Below are 23239 nucleotides of genomic sequence, written 5' to 3' on the forward strand. Positions count from 1 at the left end.
TTTTTCCAAACACATGCAAAGATCATTTTCAACATTCACCTTTGCAAAATCTTGTGTTCCAAATTTTCTCCCTCCCATTTCCCTCCTCCCTCCCCTAGACAACAAGCAATCAAATATAAGTTAAACATGTGCAATTCTCCTAAACATATTTCCATATTCATCATGCTGCACAAGAAAAATCTGATAAAAAGGGGGAAAAAAAGAAAAAGAAATAAATAAGCAAGCAAACAACAACAACAAAAACAGTGAAAATACTATATTTTGATCCCCATTCAGTCACTATAGTTCTCTTTCTGGATATAGATGGCATTTTCCATCCCCAATCTATTAGAACTGCCTTGAATCACCACTTTGTTGAGAAGAGCCAAGTCCACCACAGTTGGTCACGACATAATCTTGTTGCTTGTCCAATGTTCTTCAGGTTTTGCTCATTTCACAGCTACGGCAATTCTTACCATGGTATCTAATTAATGGGTAACTGGATGGCACAGTGGATAGCACCTTGGGCTTGGAAGCAGGAAAACTCATCTTCCTGAGTGCAAATCTGGCCTCAGATACTCACTAGCTGTGTGACCCTGGACAAACCACCAGACACAGTCTGCTGCAGTTTTCTCCTCCGTAAAAGTGTATTGGAGAAAATCATGATAAACGACTCCAGTGACTCTGCCAAGAAAACTCCAAAATGAGGTTACCAGAATTGGACACAACTGAAAAAACGAAACACCACCACGGTTCCTTCTTGGGGAGGGCCCCAAAAGTAGATACATCAGGAAGTTGGTTTGTATAACACTGGAGTTTTTATTGAAGCATTTACTTAATAGGAAACAGCAGAGGTTACCTGGACAGGCTTACAGCACAAATGGAGTGTGTTTAATTCACAGATTCCCTTGTCCTAATTTCCTACACCTGCGGGTACAAAAATGTCGGGAGGAGAGGAACACCCGCTTTCTTTCCATCACCATTCTGGGACAAAGGGACATCCCAGGGAAAGGAGTGATTTCTTCTGGCTTGTCCATCCCAATTCCCTTCTGGAGTCAAGTTGTGCCTCAGTAATAGGAACATCCATCCAGCAGGGCGGACTCTAGGGGAGGAGTTCTATAACTGGCCATATAAAAGGCTGGTAGAGTTCTAGCCCTGAGGTTCCATTTTTGGGGAAAGGAGGTGGACTTTGGGGAGTTGTGACATTAAATCCAACAGTACCCTGCTTTTGAGGAGGGGGAAATAAACTGTTGGTGTTTTTTCCCTGCCCAAGTTTTCCTTTCCTTGCTCCAAGAGTCAAGATGAAAGGGTTGGGAGATGTGTTCCACCACTTTAGGAGAGAGCTGGTAGACTCTGTAATCACTGTGAAAAGGTGACAAGATTGACAGAGGGGTGGGTGAACATATGGAGTACAGCCAAAGAGAAGATAATGATCCTGGGAGTCCCTCCACCACATCATTGGAAAGCAGAGCCAGAGTAGAGTCCCCCTCCTGACCCACTCAACCCCGTGTCACCGTAGGGCAAGATGGAGGATGTCGTCTGCTGCTCAGTGTGGAGTAGGAGACAGCCAGTAGAGCAGGGCAAAGACCCAGTTTCCCAGCCAGGACCCCCGCATGCGCAAGAAGAGTTCGTGCAGATTGATCTGCCACAGGCTGAGAGATTCCCCAAGAGATATCTGGGTCTTCTTGAGTAATGAACAAGTCTGCTCCCTCTTGTGCCTGAGAGAAACAGAAAGAAAGTGGAGGGGTAAGACAAACTAAAGATGGCTGCACTGCCCACCACCACCCTGCCCACCACGATCCCAGTTTCCAAATGATCAGCATCAATACAGTTTTGGTCCTTTCAAACTAGGCTGCTGGAGCTACTCTGTTTTTCGTAGGTATAATTTTCCTCCAGGCATAATTCTCCAATAAGGCAGACGTGCTCCTCTATTCTTAATAAAGACAATAAATTTCCATTTATACAAAGATTCCCCAAAACTCAGGCATCATTAAGATCGATATAAATTGATCCCTAGACTTTCCACCTGTCATATCCACAGCAGAATATGATAACTTAGGTTTGTTTAGGATGTCCTTGAGGTACTTCAAAGTAATTGAGGGTTTTGGATCCATTGTTTTCTGGATTCCTAGAAAGGCAGGATAGATTCTGGTTCATTTTAAGGAGGAACCCCCTAACTAGGACAGCTGTCCAAAAATGAACTGGGCTGCATTAGGAGATAGTGAGTTCCCTCTCATCAGAGGTCCTCAAAATGAGGCTTGTCCAGGGACAGGTGGAAGGAATTTATGCTCTAGGTAGGAGATGGATCTTTAAATTATTCAAGTCAATAAAAATTCACATGGGTTTTTATTCAAAGGGTATTTTGCTAGATCTTAGTTCTTTCAAATCTGGCATTCTAGTTATGGTCATTCTTAATTTATTTGGCTGAATTTGCTATTCCTCAATAATTCTTGTATAAATAGGTATCTTTGTCTAGTCTAAGAGTAATACTTCTCAACTAGCAACTCATTCTTTTGATCTATTGGGTTTTAATGTTTAAAAAATTTAAAGATCCTAACCACCCCTTCCTTTTGCATCTAGCAGTTTAAGAACATTCTCCCTTTTAAAGAACCTTCAGAACTGAAGGAATCTTCCTCAAAGATCCCCTAGTCTAATCTTATTTAGTCTAACCTAGTTTAAGAACTAATAAGCCTAGCTAGTTAGTTTAATGTAGTTAAAACTTAAAAGTCCTAGATTTCCCTTCATTTTGCCATATAGCAGTATAGGAACAGTCTCTTCTTTAAAGAATTTTTAGAATCTTTTGAAAGGGCCCTTCCTTAGAGATCGCCTAGTCTAACCTAAAGCATTAATTCTCTATGTGCTCCGTAACAAATGATCATTAGCTTCCACTTGATTTTCAGCAACTGGGAACTCATTACCTTATAAGGCAACCCAACGAATTTTTGGACAGTTATAATTTTTATGGTGAGTTTCCTCCCTATAATAAGCCAAAAATCTATCTTGTCTCTCTAGGAATCCAGAAGACAATGGAACTGATACCTCAAGAAATTCTGTTGAATTCAAGCATATGAGACCATAAATCTAGAGCTGGCTAAGGATGACAAGAAAAGATAATGATAAATGTTGGAGAAGATGTGGGAAAACTGGGACACTGATGCATTGTTGGTAAAGTTGTGAATACATCCAGCCATTCTGGAGAGCAATTTGGAACTATGCCCAAATGACTATAAAACTATGCATACCCTTTGATCCAATGTTCTCATTACTGAGTCTGTATCTCAAAGAGATCATATAAAAAAGGGGAAAGGATCCATGTGTGCAAAAATGTTTATAGCAGTTTTTTTCACAATGACAAGGAACTAGAAATTGAGTGAATGCTCATCAGTTGGGGAACGGCTAAATAAGTTATGGTATATGAAAGTTATGGAATATTATTGTTCTATAAAAAATGATGAGCAGGCTGATTTCAGCGAAGTTTATAATGACCTAAATGAATTGATGCTAACTGAAGTGAGCATCGCACACATAACAAGATTATGTGATGATCAAATAAATGATGGATTTGATTCTTAATAATGCCAGTGATTCACAGCAATTCCAATAGACTTAGAATGGACAATACCAATTACATCCAGAGAGAGAATTATGGACACTGAATGTGGATCTTTTTCACCTTTTTATTTATTTGTATTTTTCTTTCTCATGCTTTTTTCCCTTTTGGTCTGATTTTTCTTGCACAACATGACAAACAAAGAAATATGTTTAAAAGGATTTTTTTTTTTTAAAACCCATATCAGATTGCTTGGTATCTTGGGGAGCAGGGAAATGAGGGAGGGAGAAAAATTTGGAACACAAATTTTACAAAAATGAATATTGAAAACTATCTTTACATATATTTGGAAGAATAAAATACAATTGAGAAGAAAAAAAAAAGATGGGTCCTTGGGAACCCAGAAACTTACGCAGCCAGGGCTCGGGTACAGCAACGAGACATGTTGAGGAAGGAGCTGGCACTGGCCCGGGTGGATAGGGATGTCTCGATGCTCCGGAGCAGGTCATTAGTCTTAAGGATGAGCAACATTTGCCGGGGCACCCGATTAAGGAGCTGACTGATTTCTGGGAGGTAGGTAGCAGCATTGTTTCGAATCTCTACATCCTAAGGAAGAAAAATAGAAAATCTAGAGTCAGAATACAGGGGTTCAAATATCATCTCTGCCACTTGCTAGCTCTGTGTGACATAAAACTAATCACTCATCTCTCTGAGTTTCACATTCCTTACCTGCACAAGGAATATGATAATATTTATATATATTACCTATTTCAAGGATAGTCTGGTAGACAGAGCACTGAATCTTAAGATACGAAGACCTGAATTCAAATACAGCCTCTAGCACTTATTACCTTTGTTATCCTGGGAGAAATTGAGGAGACCACCACTTGTAAGGAGCCTACTATGTGCCAAGCATTGTGCTAAGCTCTTTACAAATAATTTCTCATTTGATTCTCATAGCAATCCTGGAAGGTTGGGACTATTAGTATCCCCATTTTACAGGTAAGGCAAAAAGAATTAAAGTGATTTGCCCACCTATCTTCAACAATGACAGGATTCAAATCAGTTCCAAATGATCAGTAATGAGCAGAACCAGCTACACTCAGCAAAAAAACACTGGGAAATGAGTGTGGATCACACCACAGTATTTATACTCTTTCTGTTATCATTTGCTTGCATTTTTGTTTTTCTTCCCAGGTTATTTTTACCTTCTTTCTAAATCCGATTTTTCTTGTGCAGCAAGATAACTGTATAAACATGTATACATATATTAGATTTAACATATACTTTAACATATTTAACATGTTTGGGACTACCTGTCATCTAGGGGAGGGGGTGGAGGGAGGGAGGGGAAAAGTTGGAATAGAAGTTTTTGCAAGGGTCAATGTTGAAAAATTACCCATGAATATGTTTTGTCAATAAAAAGCTATAATAAAAATAAATAAATTTTTTTTTAAAAAAGTGATTTGTCTAGGATCACATAGCTACTAAATGTCAAAGGCTGGATTTGAACTTAGGTCTTTCTGTCTCCAGATCTAGTGCTCTTTCCACTTCAAAATAGTTTATCTCAGTTTCCTCATTTTTCAAATGGGAATAATTAATGCAACTCCTCCATGACTGTTGTGAGGAAAATATGAGATATTTATTTAGCACTTTACAAACTGTATAGTACACTGTTATAATTAATGTTGGTAAAGCACTTTCCAAAGCTTAATACAAATATAGGCTTTAATAATAAAAAAATTTGTTTGGTTGATCAAGAGGCTCTGCCTTTTAGGGTGATATAATGGAGAGTGTTGTCTTTGGAGCCAAAGGAGCCGGGTTCAAGTCCTGCCTCTGTCATTAACAACTTGTGTGATCTTGGGCAAGTCACTGTTTCTCAAGTCAAGTTTCCCCATCTGCAAAATGGGGGGTTTGGACCAGATGACTTCTGAGGTCCCTTCCAGTTCTAACTCAATGAGCTTATTTTCTAAAAGCCCAGCAAAGGGAACAATTAGGGAGATAAATCTGCAACGTTTGGTCAGAGTTCCCAGCATAAACTTCCCTAGGAATGACAGGGGCTTGGTACTACTAGAATCTCTGTGCCAGGAGCTTGGATCAGCTGTCTGACACCCTCACCCAGAGAAAGTAAGGAAGGGGTTACTATATTAAATTGAGTTGGATAAACTGAAAGAGTTTCAGTCTTCATAATTTCCCATACTTTGACTTTAATCTACCAAAAAAGAGACCTTGGGGAAATTGTGTAATTCTTCTTTATCAGACATTATTGTCTTTCTATAAATAGGAGAGAAGAGGTACAAATTAAACAACTTGCCCAAAGTGCCACCAAGTAGTAAATGTCCTGAGGCAGGATCTGAACTCAGCTCTTTCTAACTCCAAGTCTAGCACTTTGCCCACCTATCTGCAGGAGGAATTTTTTAAATTGCTTAAGTGAGGAAATAGGGCCCATACTGCCCCATCTATTTTGGGAGGATCACTACATAAGCACACACACAAAAGGCAAAGCATTAATCTACTCAGCAGTGACTTTGGCTCATTCATTCAATATCTAATGAGTGAGTGCCTACAAATGACCATTATGTATTCAGAAGGCTACTAATCCAGTCCCGATTTCCAGCATAAGCTTCTTAAACTAGGTAACAGTCATTGGCCCTTTAAGGAACATGTGCATGCTGTTAATGCCTGAGCTGCTCCATGATTTGACATCTCCTCCAGGCAGCTGCTATCAGACTGGAACATCTCAGCAAAGCCAGACACCCCAAAGCTAGCATGTTTTCTCTCTCCTTCTTTCTCCTTTCCTTCCCTGCCTCTTTGTCCGTCTCTCTGTCTGTCTCTCCTTCCTTCCTCTATCTGCTACTACTTTCTTATCCAGCCACAACACCACCACCTTTGTGCCAGGATAAGCTAATGCCCACCTCCCTCAACCCCACTCAGATATCCTAGACTTAAAGCGGGACAAGATATTTTATTAGAATGAGAAAATAGAGGCTTTTCTGTTATTCCTTGAACAGGATAATCCATCTTCCGACTCCAGAGACTTGCCCTGGCAACCCCTTGTGTGTAGAATTTTTTCCCTTCTGGCTTCCACAGTTTCCTTTAAGACTCAGCTGAAATCCTACCTTCTGGATGAAGTCTCTTCCAGTCCCCAATTCTCATCCCTCAACTGCTACTGCCTTCTTTTTAAAAATATCTATCTAGATCTGTCAAGATAGATATGGAGATTTCGATACCCTGCTCTCCTGTTTACACATATTATTTTGTTTCTTCGTATGTGTTCTCCAGAATGTGAGCTCCTTAAGGTCAAGTACCCTGTTTTTGCCCTCCCTCCTTTTTGGTATCCCTAGCACTTAGCACATAGACTGATTAACTGATCCTGTCCAACATCATTCCTTTCCAAAACCAGAGATGACCAAACTAGGCTCTCCTGAGCCTGAGAGAAAATCCATCCAGAATATTGGGGTGGGGAGAGAAAGGATATCAGATTCCATAAGGAGAAGAGCACAGGACAGATCTGAGGGAAGCCATAGGAACTACACCAAATGGGCACAAGGGACACACGCAAAACTGCTTCTCCACTTGGCAGATGAATTATTTTACATTTTACCTATGCAAAAAGCCCAGGATGGGAAAAAAAGGGTACTAATGAAAACAAAGACCTACTGGCAGAGTTCAAAGCAGTAGAAGATATATAATAACCCAGTGTTTTCACTCTGTAATCTTAACAGCCAGTTGAAATACAATGCATACACGTGTACAACAAATTGCTTACTGTCTCAGGGAAGGGGAAGGGGAGGGAAAAAGAGAGAAAATTTAGAATTCAGAATTTTTTTTAAAAGGATGTTAAAGGGCATATATTTTAACATATTTAACATATATTGAATTGTTTTCCATCTTGGGGAGGAGAAAATCTGAAACACAAGCTACACAAGGGTCAATGTTGTCAAATTATCCTGCATATGTTTTGAAAATTAAAAGCTTTATTTAAACAAATGTTAAAGGGGCAACTAGTTGATGTAGTGGATAGAGCACCAACCCTGAGGTCAGGGAGACCTGAGTTCAAATTTGACCTCAGATATTTAACCCTTCCTGGCCATGTGACCCTGGGCAAATCACTTAACCCCAATTGCCTCAGCTAAAAAAAAAGTGAAAGATTATCTTAAAATGTAACTGGGGAAAATATTCTCTAAACTTTATAAAAAGAGGCACACACAAAAAGAAATACAATGAATGTAAATACTGTAGAATGCAAGTTCATGGAGGAACTAGCTTTTAAAATAGTCATGGAAGATTTTAGAATTATTGATCTAAGGTTGGAAGGATCCTCTAAAGCCATCTACTTCAACTTATTTTACAGATGAGGAAACTGAGACCCAGAGAAACTCCTGTAAGATCACAGCTCTAGAATTATAATAGTTATTATCATATATAATTATTATATACACAATAATTATAATAATAATATAACATAATAATTTCAGAGGTCACCTAATCCTGGGCTTCTTAAACTTTTTCCACTTGTGACCCTTTTTTTGTCAAGGAAATTTTGACATGTCCCTGAATATATAAAATACACAAAAATTAGGTATATAAGATATACCTACATAGGTGTGTGACAGAAATATCCAAATCAAACATTTACTAATAATAAATCACAATTCCACAACCCCCTCAATTCAGTACTGAGACCCCACATAAGGTTGGTGTCCCAGAGTTTAAGAAGCTGGGAAGTTCAACCTTCTCAAATAGCTACATCACTTAATGATGGTAAGCCCCTCTTATAGGAAACACCAAAGAAGCACAGGTTGCTCCACTGGTCCAGCCACCCAACATCAGGCCTGCCGTCTCTCCCCTGAGACCTGGGTGGAAGGACATCTGGTTCTCCCCCTGCTGGAGGAGGAGGAACAAGGACCTACCTCGTTGGCAGTGACAGGCGCCTGACCAATGCCTTTGTTGACAGAGTCCCAGGACCGGGCCGTCAGCATACAGGCAAACAAGGGGTAGAGCTCCCCTGCCCCTAGGCGCTGGCTGTATTTCTTCACACCCTTCATATCTGCCTTGATCAGGGCCTGCCAGAGGTGACAGTAGTCCAGGCGGAACTCATCCGTCAGGATCTGCAGTCGGGACAAAGCAACAGGAAATGAGTCTCTGTATCTCTGCTGACCCCCAAGAGGGGCAGAGCCCCAAATGGCCATTCCAGAGCCCCTTCTCTCTGAAGATGTGTTTGGGAGGATGGCACCTCTGCAATCCAGCAGAAGTGAGGGTGAGGCAGTCAAACTTTGCCTGAGTTTTTCAAGGACCCAAAAATTTAAGAATTCAGAAGGCCAGGAGACTCCTGGTAAAGCGTCCCAAGCCATTCTAAAACCGGGACAATCCTCAGACCCTGAAGGTTTATTTGTAGAGATCTTCTACAAGACAAAAAAGCATGCTAACACTTTTACACTCCTTTCTGGCAAAAATCACCTAAATGCTGCTGCTCTGACCAGGACCAGGTGTTCTCTGAATGCAGACCACACTCAGACAAGTTCTGGTCATGAATCCTGCTATGAGTCAAGCTTGTCCCATTGTTTCTGTTACCCATCACTGTTGGGGGCCCAACCCACAGCTCAGCATTGGTGTAAGCACTGAAATTTGGTGGGCCCCCCCACGAGGAGCAGGGCCTGGGACATGTGTCTAATCTGCCTCCTCTTTGCAAGCTCAATTAAACTTCTGTTTGATTCCTGACTACTGTTTGCTCCATTGGGCTCCGGCCTTCCCTCCTCTCCAGACACACTTCCAGCCCCCAGACAGGGGGGAAAGAAATGATAGGGTTTCATGCTAAAGGATTCTAGAGGATCATGGCAGATCCCTCCCCTCCACATACATCCATAAATAGTCATCTCTAACTCCCAGATAGAAATGATGGGATTTCAAGCTAAAGGATTCTAGAGGATCATGGCAGATCATCCAGGCCAAACTTATGTAGTAAACAACAGAATTTGAACCTAAGTCTAAATTCAGTGCTTCTCTCTATATATCTCATTTCACTCCCAAATGAATGGTGGAAAACCTTTGTTTTCCAGTTATTATTCAGATAACGTTGAACTCTTAAAAATTTCACTGAACTTCAGAGTGGGGTTAAAAATCTGGGATAGGAGCTGTTGACAAGGGGTATTTGCCCTTTTGGCATTTGGCACTTAATGGAGCACCAGTTCTTACTACTGGCTCCTGGAGGACTCATGTGCTTCATATTAGAGCAGGACAAGCATTGCTCTATGTCACTCCTCTGCTCAGAAACTTTCCTTGGCTCCCTCCTTTCCATAGGATAAAATAAAAATCCCTTAAATCTGGCATTTATGACTCATCAAAATCTCACTGCAGCCTTTTCTTTTTTAAAAAATAGATTTTTTTCGGAACACATACAAAGATAGTTTTCAATATTCACCTTTGCAAAATTTTGTGTTCCAAATTTTTCTTTCTCCTCCTCTCCTCCCCCCCCCCTAGACTGCAAGCAATTTGATTTAGGTTAAACATGTACAATTCTTCTAAACATAGTTCTATATTCATCATGTGCAGCCTCCTTTTCAAGCATTTATTTTATACTCTTCTTTTTGTGTATTCCACATTTCAGTCAACTGAATTCTTTTTTTTCTTTTTTTTTTGAGACAATCAGGATTAAGTGAGTTGCTCAGGATTACATAACTAGTAAGTATCTGAGGCTGGATTTAAACTCAAGTTGTCATGACTCCAGGACTGGTACCCCATCCAGTGAGCCACCTAACTTTCCCCCTTATCTATTCTTGAAACTCACCTAGTCCACTCTTGCTTCCATATATTCATGCAGGTCATCATTCCTAATGGGAACATGCTTTTCTCATCTCTACCTGCTGAAACTCTTCAAGGCTCATTTCAGATGCTACCTTCTCAGTGAATCTTTCCCTTATCCTCCAGCTAAAAATCAATCTCTAGCAGTGTTTGTAGAATTTATAAGATACAATACCAACCCTGGCTCTGAGGGTAGATGGGGTGAGGGAGGGGTTCTACTCACCTGGTACAATCCATGATCCAACAAAATAATCTCCACCTTCCCAGTTCCTGGACACTTCCTCACCAGCACATTGCCTGGGTGTGGGTCACAATGCACAAAACCATTGACAAAGATCATCTCGCTGTACATCTTTCCCAGTTGTCGGGAGATCTGAAAAAGCAAAAGATTAGGAATGAAGTTCCCTTTGGGCTGGGATTGGAAGACTTCCAAACTGGGCTTTACATTTTGTTTCATCCATTTCAGTTAGTTAATAAACACTTATTAAGCACATGGTATGGGTAAGGCATTGTCATTATTGGAAGGAGAGAACAAAGGGACTAGAAGGAGTTGAGCAGAAAGAAACAGGTCACAGAGTGAAGTGGTGAGCCTGCAGTGTGTGAGTTGAGGATGTATAGAGTAGGGGGAAGGAAGAAACATCCAAGTCTTCCAATGACAAAAATTGTCCTCTGAAGTAAGTTGTTCAGTTGTTTTTTCACTCCAAGTTTTCTTGGCGGAAACATTGGGGTTGTTTGCCATTTTCTTCTTCAGTATATTTTACAGATGAGGAAACTGAGGCAAAACAGTTATCTGCCCAGGATCCTTTCTTAAATTTCTTTTGTACCCCTCACTTCTCTCCCCTTTCCCTTCTCTCTCTCTTCTCTAACTCTTTTCAATCTCTCTCTCCTCCATCCCTTCCCTCCCCCATTCTCAAGCAAGTCAGAAGGCACAGTGGCAACTGGGGGTATGGTGGTGGTTGTGGAAATAATTCCAGTTCTTCCCTCTCCACTTCCTCTTTGCATGGAAGAGAAGCCCAGGACTTCAAAAACATATGGATGCTGTGTAAAGGTGAGACTGCGGGTTCTCTGAGGCAAAAGGGTGGCAGAAAGACCATTCTCCAAAGAGCCTACAGGGGGGATTATAACTAGAAGGTGGGAGACAAAAGGAAGTAAAACTCGAGACCTCAGGTTCACCAGGGAATGGCTGTCCAACTGTTTGCCAGCCCATGGCTTACTCCCCCAAGGGATTCTCAGCAGGGGAGAATCTGGACCAGATTCTAAGGGATGAGCAGAAAACAGTGTTTCTCTCTTTCTCCTCTCCCTCCTCTCCCCACTGCATCCCTCTCCCATGCCCTCCCTTCCTGAGTCCAATGCTAATCTGATTTATGATGTCTGAACAGATGAAATGACACTGGAGAGGCCATTTAAATCATTCTGTCATTGCTGACTTCCCTGCCCCCAGTGGCAGCCTCCTTATCTCTGTTCCCTTTTTTATTAAAGCTAAAAGCCTTTCTGGAGCAAGGAAACATTCCCCTAGAACAGAGCCAAGTCTAGGCCAGGCTGGGTCTGTCCATGTGTCTTCCCAGAACAAACAGATGCTTCTATAAAGCAGTCTCTATATCACACGCTTACCCCTTTTTCTCCCTCTCTGGAATCAGGTGGGATGCCTTACACACACACACACACACACACACACCCTTAGGCAAACAGGGACTGTTAAAGGGAAAATCAAAATATAAAAGAAAGTAATACGAAAAATCAAAAAATCAATTTGGGGAAAATGGAGAAGAATCCTAAATCCTACGCAGCCCAGAATTCAAACATTTAACATCTTCAAATTATCACAACAAAATAGTCAGGCATGGCAGTTAGGATTCTCGGCTTCCTTCAAGGATCAGTTCACCTTCCAAAAGAAGTCTTTCCTAATTCCTAGGGGGAAGCGTTTAGGTAGAGACAAAGAAAAATACTTCTCAACAGTGTAGTTAGACTATACAAATCCATTATCTCATTTATTTTCAATCAATAACTCTGAGAAGTAGAAAACCAGCTATTTTTACTGTATTATTATAATTCATCTTACTAGTGGAAAGCACTTCACTATTTTAAACTCCATCTGCCTCAGTTTCCTCATCTGTAAAATGGGAATGATACTGCTTAAGGGTGCTGTGAGAATAAAGTGAGATAATAATTCTAAGTACTCAGTACAGTGTCTGACATATAGTAACTGCTACATAAATGAAGGCTATCATTATTATTAAAACTCATTTAGACCTCATAAGAGTATTGGAATTACCCTACCTAACAACAAAGTTCATATGGAAAAACAAAAGGTCAAGAATTTCAAGGGAATTAATGAAAAAAAAATCAAATGAAGGTGGCTTAGCTGTACCAGATCTAAAATTATATTATAGAGCAGCAGTTACCAAAACTTTTGGTATTGGCTAAGGAATAGATTAGTTGATCAGTGGAATAGGTTAGGGTTCAAAGGGATAAACAGTCAACAAATAAGAACCTAGTTCTTTGGAAAAGATCCCAGCTTTTGGGATAAGAACTTACTGTTTGATAAAAATTGTGGGAAAATTGGAAACTAATATAGAAACAGGCATTGATCCATACTTCCCACACCAAGATAAGGTCAAAATGGGCATGACCTAGGATAAAGAATAAATTATTAATAAATTGAGGAAAAGGATAGTTTACCTCCAGACCTGTGGAAGGGAAGGTCTTTATGACCAAAGAGAACCAGAGATCAATGATCACAAATAGAAAATTTCGATTATACAAACTAAAGTTTTTGACAAACAAAACTAATGCAGACAAGATTAGAAGGGAAGCAATAAACTGGGAAAATATTTTTTACAGTCAAAGGTTCTGATAAAGGCCTCTTTCCAAAATATATAGAAATTAACTCAATTTATAAAAAAATCAAGCCTTCCAATGAAAAATGGTCAAAGGAAATGAAAGACAATTCTCAGATGAAGAAATTCAAACTATTTTTAAAGTCATTGAAAAGATGCTCCAAGTCATTATTAATCAGAGAAATGCAAATTAAGACAACTCTAAGATACCTACACACCTGTCGATTGGCTAAGATGACAGGAAAAATAATGATGATTGTTGGAGGGGATGCGGAAAACTGGGACATTGATTCATTGTTGGTGGAGGGAAACAACCAACCATTTTGGGAGAGTAGTTTGAACTATGCTCAAAAGTTATCAAACGTTACCCTTTTGATCCAGCAGTGTTATACTGGGATTATATCCCAAAAGAGATTATAAAGAAGGAAAGGGACCTGTATGTGCACGAATGTTTGTGGGACCTTTGTAGTTAAAACTGGAAACTGAATGGATGTCCATCAGTTGGAGAATGGCTGAATAAATTGGGTTATGAAAATTATGGAATATTACTGTTCTGTAAGAAATGACCAACAGGATGATTTCAGAAAGGCCTGGAGAACTTAAAACATGCTAAGTGAAATGGCAGGACCAGGAGATCATTATATACTTCAACAAAATAATAGATGATGACCAGTCCTGATGGATCAGGCCATCCCACAACAGATCAACCAAATCATTTCTAATGGAGCAGTAATGAATGAACTAGCTTACCCAGAAAAGAACTCTGGGAGATGACTAAAAACCATTACATTGAATTCAATCCCTATATTTATGCACACCTGCATTTTTACCCTTAGTTTAAATATTTCAGAGTCTGATTTTTCTCAGCAAAATAACGTTTTGGTCATGTATACTTATTGTGTGCTAATTTATATTTTAATATATTTAAATCTACTGTCATCCTCCATCTAGGGAGGGGTGAGGGGGTAAGAGGTGAAAATTGGAACAAGAGGTTTGGCAATTGTTAATGCTGTAAAGTTACCCATGTATATATCCTGTAAATAAAAGGCTATTAAATTTAAAAAAAAAAAAAAAAAAAAAAAAAAGGAATTACCCTACCTATTTTACAGATGAAGAAACCTGAAGGGGCTCAGCGAGGTTATAGGAGGTTCCCAAAATCACACAGAGCTAAGAAATCATGGAAGGGGAGGAAGAGGAACTGAGGGAGGGAAGAGGGTCTTTTTGATACAAGGGAAGTACTTGCTCAGGCCATCCTTCTCTGACAGTTGCCTCTACCACCAACAGCAAGGGTAAGGTCTGTGAAAAAGCTTCTGAGTGCAATGGGCTGGAGAAGAGCACTGAAATTCTGGTCAGGAAAAGGGAAAGCTGATAATGACGACGAAGAAGAAGAACCATAGTTGCTAGCACTTATAAAGGGCTTTCTATGTGCCAGACACTATACTGAGTGCTTTACCATTATTATATTGTATATTTGATCTTCCCAACCACCCATAGAAGTAGGTATTAATATTATATTTATTTTATAAAGAAATTGAGGCACTCTACCTATCTGTATGCATGTGCATATATATGTATTATATATACACACAGATGTATATAGACACATATAGGCTCATGTGTTTACACACACACATATAACCTCACATATAGCCCATATATAAATAATTATACACATACACACAAACATATATGTAGCCTCATGTGTATGTACACAGATATGGTCAGTCCCAGTTTCTTCATCTGGATGTGTGTAAGGACATGGGGCAGGGGTGTGGGAGTATATGCATTGACTTGTGTTTGTAATTTTGTGGAACATGTGAATATGAGGCTGCCACTGGGTGAGTGTAAAATATTGTCCATCTCTACCCAACCCGATCCCCCCTGGGGAAATTTGGGTGAGGGCCCCTGTATCTCTCTATGTGGTTCTTCCACGCATTCATTTTTGCTTATCAACTGGGCTAATCATGTGGCCTACTCTTTTTAACTCCAGTTCCATTGCAAAGTGTCATAGTAATAATTGTATATAATAGTATATTATATTAGTAATATAGTAATAACTAGTGTTAGTATGGTATAGTAATAACTAAGTGAATGGTAACTTTAGGTTTTTTCTTTTAAACTTTTCAAAGTACCTTCACTTTATTATGTCATTCACTCCTCACAGCCAATGTTGTAGGGCAGCTGCTATTAGGCCTTTCTGACAAATGAGGAAACTGAGGCACAGTGAGGTTAGCAACTTAGCCAAAGTTGGCCGACTCCTATACCACACTGCCCCCTGCTGCCACTGGGGTCCCCACAGAGCTCCAGCCTGTCCAAATTTCATCAGATGAAATACTGACCAAATATGCTTTTCTTCCTTATGATGACTGGAAACATGGCCCCAACCCAGAACTTCCAGGGGAACTACAGCAGATAGCCTCTGGCGGGACAATTCCACACACTCACCTGTCCCTTTCCAGACTTCACCAGGTGCTTTCCATCTTGGGGAAATTCCCCGGCCTGCTCTCATTATTGGTGATTTCTTAGCCCCGAAGATTTCTAAGTCATGCTCACTTTGCTTCCCACTCCACTCACTCTCTGGGCTTCCCTTCTCTCTTCACCTTTCCAGATCCCTTTATGTTTTTATCATCTCTCAACAGGGTGTCAGCTCCTTGAGGCAGGAACTGTCTTATTTACGTGTACTGGTATTTCCAGCTCCTACCATAGTGCCTGGCAAACAATAAAGCCTTAATAAATACTCTGGCTGGTGTTGATCTATTTAGCTATAAATAAAATAAGGATCATAATATTTGCAACATCTATTGCACAAAATTCTTTTTTTTAAATTTTTGTGAAAAAAAATTGCATTGTAAACCCCAAAGTATTTAAAGTATGAGAGACACAAGAGGAGTTATTATTACAGAGTTCCATAGAAGCCATCTTGCTTATCCTTACCTGCTAGGTTTCCATAGAAAGGATAACCAAACGCAGTTCATTTTGTGGCACGATTTAAAAAAAAAAAAAAGGAATGATTTGAAATCACCTCATTTTGCTTTACTGTGCTCTGTACTTTGTGGGATCCTCAGGGCTAAAAGAATTAGCCTGAAATTGCACATTTAGAAGCATGCCATGGAAAGTGGATAGCTCTAACAACTGCTAAAAAATGAACTGAGATTTGTTGCTGTACAGCCAAAGTAACAATAGGTCTAGCAGAAAGACAACACCCTATATCCCACAAACTCTAACAGGCCTCTGACCACCACCTCCACTGCTTGATTTCTCCTTCCTTTCAAGGTTGCTGTTGATAGAATAATAATATTATTGATTTAGAACAAAAAGGGAGTTGAGAAATCACTGTAGCCCAATACCCTTCATTTTATAGATAATTTTGAGATAGTTGCCACTACCCACAAGCCCCAGAAACATTACAGGGGCTTCCTAAATTAGATCCATAATCACTCAAAAGAATTGAAAAGAGTCCAATCTAGCTATTCCCATGGGAGAAACCAAGTATATAAAGAATGCCTTTTGTCCAGATGGTGATACACAGCCGGAAGGACAAGCTATATAGTTTGTCTATCAATACGTATCTCTTGAGTAGATACTGCAAAAGGATGATGTACTAAACAAAAGGAGAGAGGGCCAGACTACCTTTGGGAAATTGCAAAGTTCCTTTGATACGAAGCTTCTTCTTTCAAATAAAGGCCTGTGTGTTTTTTTAAAATTAATTTCTTAAATGAACAAAAATCCATCTTCTCTCTGTATTTCTCTTTTTTCATTTTGCTGTCACTGCCTGCCTCCCTTCTTTTCTTCCTTCCTCTCTCTCTCTCCCCCTCCCTCCCCTAATATTTTATTACATTCCTTATTCACACCTACTATATGCCTTTCCGCCAAGTAAGAAAAGCAAAACCTCTATTACAAACATGTACAGTAAAACAAACAAAAAATTCCCCCACTGGCCATGTTTAAATAATATATATGTTTCAATGTGCACTGTCTCATTAGGAGGTGGGTAACATGTTTCATCCTAGACCTTGAGAATTAGGGTTGGTCACTGTGTTAACCAAAATTCCTAAGTCTTCCAAAGCTGTTTGTCTTTACAATATTGTTGTTAACGTATATAAATTGTTCTCTGATTCTGCTCACTTCATTCGGCACCATTTCATATATGTCTTCCTAGATTTCTATAAACCATTCCTTTCATCATTTCTTCCAGCATTACAGGGTTCCAGTCGCATTCATACACCATAACTTGTTCATCTGTTTCCCAATCAGTGGGCATTCCATCAGTTTCTAATATTTTGCTACCACAAATCCTGCTTCATTTCTGTATGTGTGAGTTCTTTCTCTTTTTTTGATCTCTTTGGGGCTTAGTAGTGGTATGAATGAATCAAAGGTTAGGAACTACTTTATAACTTTTGGGGCATAGTTTCAAATTGCTTTTCAGAATGAATGAACCAATTTGAAGCTCCACCAACCAGGCATTAATGTACCTGTTTTCCCACAGTCCCTCCAGCATTTGTAATTTTTCCCTTTTTTCCCCTGTCAGCTTTAGAAAGGTTACTTGTTTTGTTTGTTTGTTTGTTTGCTTGTTTATTTTTAACATACATATTCTTTGGGTAATACTGAATGCCTGCCATACATGGAACTTTATGGCTTCCAAAGCTGAAGCTGAAAATCTCTCCAAGAGCAACAGAAAGGCATATAGTAGGTGTGAATAAGGAATGTAATAAAATATTAGAACTGAAAGAGATATCTTCTTCACAATTACTTTATTTACCATATGAGGAAACCTGGAATCAGAAGACCTGAGTTTGAATTCTGGCTATGCTCTTCAAGGTGAACTTGAAAAAGTCTCTTAACCTTTTGACTTCAGTTTTATTATTTATAAAATGACTAAATGCACCAACTTTTTCTTTTCTTTTTTTAAAGGGTAGAGCCTTCTAGGATCATGAGTTTGATTTTTTAAAATTAGAGAACATTATGAAATGCAAAATGGACAATTTTGATTACATTAAATTAAAAAGGTTTTGCATAAATTAGCACAATGCAGCCAAGATTAGAGGGGAAGCAGAAAACTGGGGTAAAAATTTTTACAGCCAGTATTTCTGATAAAGGTCTCATTTCTTTCTTTCTCTCTTTTTTTCTTTCTGAGGCAATAGGAATTAAGTGACTTGCCCAGGGTCACACAGCTAGAAAGTATTAAGTGTCTGAGGTCACATTTGAACTCAGGTCCTTCCTGACTTCAGGGCCAGTGTTCTATCTACTGAGTCACCTAGCTGCCCCTCTCATTTCTAAAATATATAGAGAACTGAGTCAAATTTATAAGAATACAAATCATTCTTTAATTGATAATTGGTCAAAGGATATGAACAGACAATTTTCAGATGAAGAAATTAAAGTTATCTATAGTCATATGAAAAATACCCTAAATCACTATTGATTAGAGAAATGCCACTTAAAACAATTCTGAGGTACCATCTCACACCTCTCAGATTGGCTAGAATGACAGGAAAAGATAATAATAAATGTTGGAGGAGATGTGGGACACAAATATAATGTTAGGGGAGTTATAAAATGATCCAACCATTCTGGAGAACAATTTGGAACTATGTCCAAAGGGTTGTAAGACTGTGCACACCCTTTGACCCAGCAATGTCTCTACTGGGCTTATATCCCAAAGAGATCTTAAAGGAGGGAAAAGGACCCACATGTGCAAAAATGTTTGTGGCAGCCCTTTTTGTGGTGGCAAAGAATTGGAAAATGAGTGGATGTCCATCAGTTGGAGAATGGCTGAATAAGTTATGGTATATGAATGTTATGGAATATTATTGTTCTATAAAAAATGATGAACAAACTGATTTTAGAAAGGCCTGGAAAGATTTATGTGAACTGATGCTGAGCACAACAAGCAGAACCAGAAATATATTATGCACAGCAATAGCAAGATTGCATATAAATTAACTTTGAGTAGAAAACATCATCTGCATCCAGAGAGAGAACTACAGAGACTGAATGTAAATCAACATGTTCTGTTTACTTTTTTAATCCCTTTTTCTTCTATTTTTTCCCTTTTGTTCTGATTTTTCTCTCCCAACATGATTCATAAGTCTGTATTAAAAATCAATGTACATGTATAACCAGAAATAATGTAAAAATTGTTTTACATATAACTGGGAAACAATAAAAAATATTAAATTAAAGAGAAAGAAAGAAAGAGGATAGAGTCTTTTAAGTCCATGAGCTTGATTTTTTGATTCCAAATAAAATTCTATGGATTTTTAAAAAAGATTAAAGAGAATATCTGAACATTTAGAAAGGAGAAGTTGAGTATTAAAAAAGCTCAGTCAAAAATGGGTTACGTCCTACTAATTAATTTTCTTTTTTGTTGTTGTTATTGATAGAATTACTGGTGGCTGGCAAGGGTAATGCTAAAGTCAGAATTTATCTAGGTTTCAGTAAAGCATTTGATAAATTCTTTCAAGATATCCTTGGGATAAAAAGGTTAATAGAGATGGGTAGGAAGAGAGTAAAATTAGGTGGATTCAAAACCAACTGAATAAGCAAACCCAAAGAATAGTCATTAATAGATTGTTGTCAACACTAATAGAATGCTTCCAATGGATCTTCCCTCAGTCTTCTGCTTCTTGGATATAAGTATAGATGGTATCAAACAATCAATAAGTATTTATTAAGCACCTACTATGTGCCAAACCCCATGCTAAGTGCTGAAAATTCAAAAAGAGGCAAAAACACAGTCCCTGTCTTCAAGGAGTTTTCAGTCAAGGAGACAACATATTGAATTTGTGAATGACACAATGCTAGAAGGACAGTTAACCTGTTGAGTGATCAAATTCAAAATCCAAAAATGTTCCAATAAAAAGGATGAAATTTAATGTGGATAAAGACAAAATCTTACAATCTTATTAACAAAATCAACTACATGATTATGTACAAGACAGAGAGGAAGCATGATAAGAAAATAATTCATGAGAAAAGATCTGGGGGTTTTAGTGGACTGCAAGTTCAGCAGGAGTCAACAAGGTAACATAATATTCAAAAACGGAAAATGTTTCATGAAGAAAGGTGCAACATCTAGAACAAAGGAGATTATTGTCAGGCTCTCTTATGCCCCAGTCAGACTAAATCTGCAGTATTATTGCTCAGTTCTAGTTATCCTGTTTTATGAAGGACAATGAATTATGACTGGTCGGGGCAGCCAGGATCATGGAAGAGACTATGAATAAAGGAAAATTTATTTAGCCCTCAGTTTGCAAAACACCATGCTAATCACTGGGGATACATGCAGAAAAATAGAATATTTCTTGCTTTTAAGGAGCTCCTATTCTATATTATTATTCTATAAGAAATGATGAATGGGCTGATTTCAGAAAAGTTTGGAATGACTTACATAAACTGATGCCCAGTGAAGTGAGCAGAACTAAGAAAGCATTGTATGCAATAACAACAAGATTATGTCATGATCAATTGTGATGCACTCAGCTCTTTTCAATGATGAGGTGAACCAAGATACCTTGTGATGTCTTGTGATGGAAAGAGCCATCTGAATGCATCCAGAGACAGAACTATGGAGAGTGAATGTGGATCAAAGTATAGTATATTTCCACCTTTTGTTTGTTGTTGTTGTTTGCTTTTTTCCCCCTTTCTTGTGTTTTTTCCCTTTGTATAAGATTTTTCTTGTGCAGGATGATGACCATGAAAATATATTTAAAAGAATTGCACATGTTTAACCTGTATCAGATTGCTTGCTGTCTTGGGGGAAGGGAGAGAGAAAAATTTGGAACACAAGGTTTTGCAAAAATAAATGTTGAAAATTATCTTTTATGTATTTGGAAAAATGAAATATTGTTAAAAATAAAAAAGAAGCTCCCATTCTAATGAGAAGACATCATACATAGATTTTAGCTATAAGTCAGATGGAAGAATTCCATAATCTTTAGGGTGCATCAGCAAAGCACATGATAAAACATCTATGATTGACAGATAGAACAAGTAATAAGCACTTAGGATGTATGAGCCATAACACTAAGCACTGGGAATACAATTACAAAGCCAAAAGAAAGGTAGTCCTAACCTTCAAGGACCTAACATTCCAACGGGGGAAGAGAACACATACAGGGAGCTAAAAATAGTGGAAAGGTGTATAATGGGAAGAAGGTGGAAAAGTTCAAAGTCAGACACAGAACCAGGAGAGGAGTGAGTGTGGACGGCCTAGGGTGTTCTCTCAAAGGCAGTTCTCGGCAGTGACTCGCCAACTTGAGGAAAAGGCCACAGAGCTTCTGAAGGCACCTGTCTCTGTGGTGTTTAAAAAAAAAAAAAAGTCCAGAGGTAGAGGAGTCAAGCTGGGAGAGAGAAGTCATTTCTACTGATAAAAACATACCCATATGGGGAGCCAAGGACTTTGGTAAAAAACAAAAACAAAAACCTTTTTTTTTTTTTTCTGCAATTCAGGAGCTATGGTGGCTAAAAGGCAAGGGTTACAGTACATGTAAACACAACTACCAAACCTTATTTGCCTCAGTTTCCCCATCCATAAAATGAACTGGAAAAAGAAATGGCAAACCAGTCCAGAATTTTGCCAAGGAAACCCCAAATGGGGTCATGAAGAGTTGAACATGACTGGAAAAATGACTCGACAAAAGTCACTGTCTAGGGACAATTAGTTCACAAAATAGAATGCTAGGCCTTATCAGGAAGAGTCAGCTTCCTAGGTTCAAATCTGGTCTCAGATACTTATTAGCTGTGTGACCCTGGGTAAGTCACTTATCCCTGTTTGCCTCAATTTCCTCAAGTGTAAAATGAGCTGGAGAAGGAAATAGCAAACCATGCCAATATCTTTGCCAAGAAAATTCCCAAAGGGGATCAGTCAGATGCAGCTGAAAACAACAACTAAAGCTATTCCCAGGGCTCCTGGGCCCAGCGTCCACAGCTTTCCCCTTTGAAGTTTGAGGGCAGGTTGTGGTCAAAGAGATACAAGTGGATTGACTCTCTGGGTACATGGGGCACTGTCTTACCTCAGGATCCCTGATTTTGCCATGAAGATTGTTTGAAGAAAATTGGGGATGTTTAGCCTGGAGAAGAGAAAACTTAGAGGATGTACGCTAGCTATCTTCCAATATTTAAAAGGCTTTTACGTCAAAGAGGCGTTGATTTATTCTGCATGACTTCAGAGGGCAAAATTTGGAGCAGTATGTGGAAATTGGGGAAGTTAACAAAAACTTTTCAATGATCTGAAGTCGGAGGTCCCTTTGATTGCTGGTCTTCAGGCAGAGGCTGGATAATGATTTTCAATAATATTACTTCAGGGAATCTTGGTCAAGTAGCAGGTTGGACTAATTGATCTCTGAAGGGTCTTTTTAACTGAGATTCCAGGATTTTATGATTAGACACTCTCTGAAGTCTCCCCCAGCTGAAGTATGAATGCTCTCTGAGGTTTCCTCCAGCTATAAATTCAATAATCTTTTGAAATAACTTGACTAAGATCATATAACTGGTTAGTGGGAAAATCTGGATCAGAACTCAATATTCCTTGTTTATCTAGTGCTCTTACTACTTTGCCATTGATGTTCACCTGAATCAAATTTTAGCTGTATAACAATACGTGGGAAGGCAAAATCACATTCAGAGGTATCTCATCTCTCCCTAGAAAGAGACTTTTAGGACTTCACCATAAAATAACTCTCTGGGGTGCACTAATGCACCCATGAGAAAGGGACTCATCCTCTTTGAGGGATCTGTTTACTAAGACATACTAAGTGGGTACTAGGCCCATTGAGACAGGCTGTCAAGGCAGAAGAGGGCTCTTCTGCCAACAGTAATTTGAAAACCCTCCTGACTCTTTGTTGATCAGCTCTTGATGCATCAAGGAATTCTTTCCAATTCCCAACAGCCCCAATTCATGCTTCAGAACACAACTGCCAAAATGCCCCTGGGAGTCACCTCATCCAATGAATATATCAGGGAAAGAACTAGGGGCTAGCCCTCTCTGAAGACAGGGGAAGGGAAGAAACAACTTCTAGGGATCCTCCTTCCTCATGGTTCTACAAGGAATCCATAGACTAAGGTAATAATC

At 39.1% G+C, this 23239-nt stretch overlaps 1 protein-coding gene across 4 annotated transcripts in view; it reads right to left on the minus strand.

The window, feature by feature from the left end:
* Positions 1 to 1152: 1152 nt before the first annotated feature.
* Positions 1153 to 23239, minus strand: part of ADCK1 (aarF domain containing kinase 1) — a 194331-nt gene continuing 172244 nt past the window's right edge. For all 4 annotated transcript variants that reach the window (XM_031952434.1, XM_031952433.1, XM_031952437.1 and 1 more), the window contains 4 exons: positions 10554 to 10703; positions 8443 to 8640; positions 3942 to 4135; positions 1153 to 1697 (listed from right to left, as the gene is read on the minus strand). In XM_031952434.1, the coding sequence (XP_031808294.1) occupies positions 1526 to 1697; positions 3942 to 4135; positions 8443 to 8640; positions 10554 to 10703 (714 nt within the window). In that variant the 3' untranslated portion in view covers positions 1153 to 1525. The remainder of the gene's footprint in view (positions 1698 to 3941; positions 4136 to 8442; positions 8641 to 10553; positions 10704 to 23239) is intronic.

This window comes from Sarcophilus harrisii, chromosome 2 (assembly GCF_902635505.1).
Source record: "Sarcophilus harrisii chromosome 2, mSarHar1.11, whole genome shotgun sequence".
In the NCBI taxonomy this organism is placed as follows: domain Eukaryota; kingdom Metazoa; phylum Chordata; class Mammalia; order Dasyuromorphia; family Dasyuridae; genus Sarcophilus; species Sarcophilus harrisii.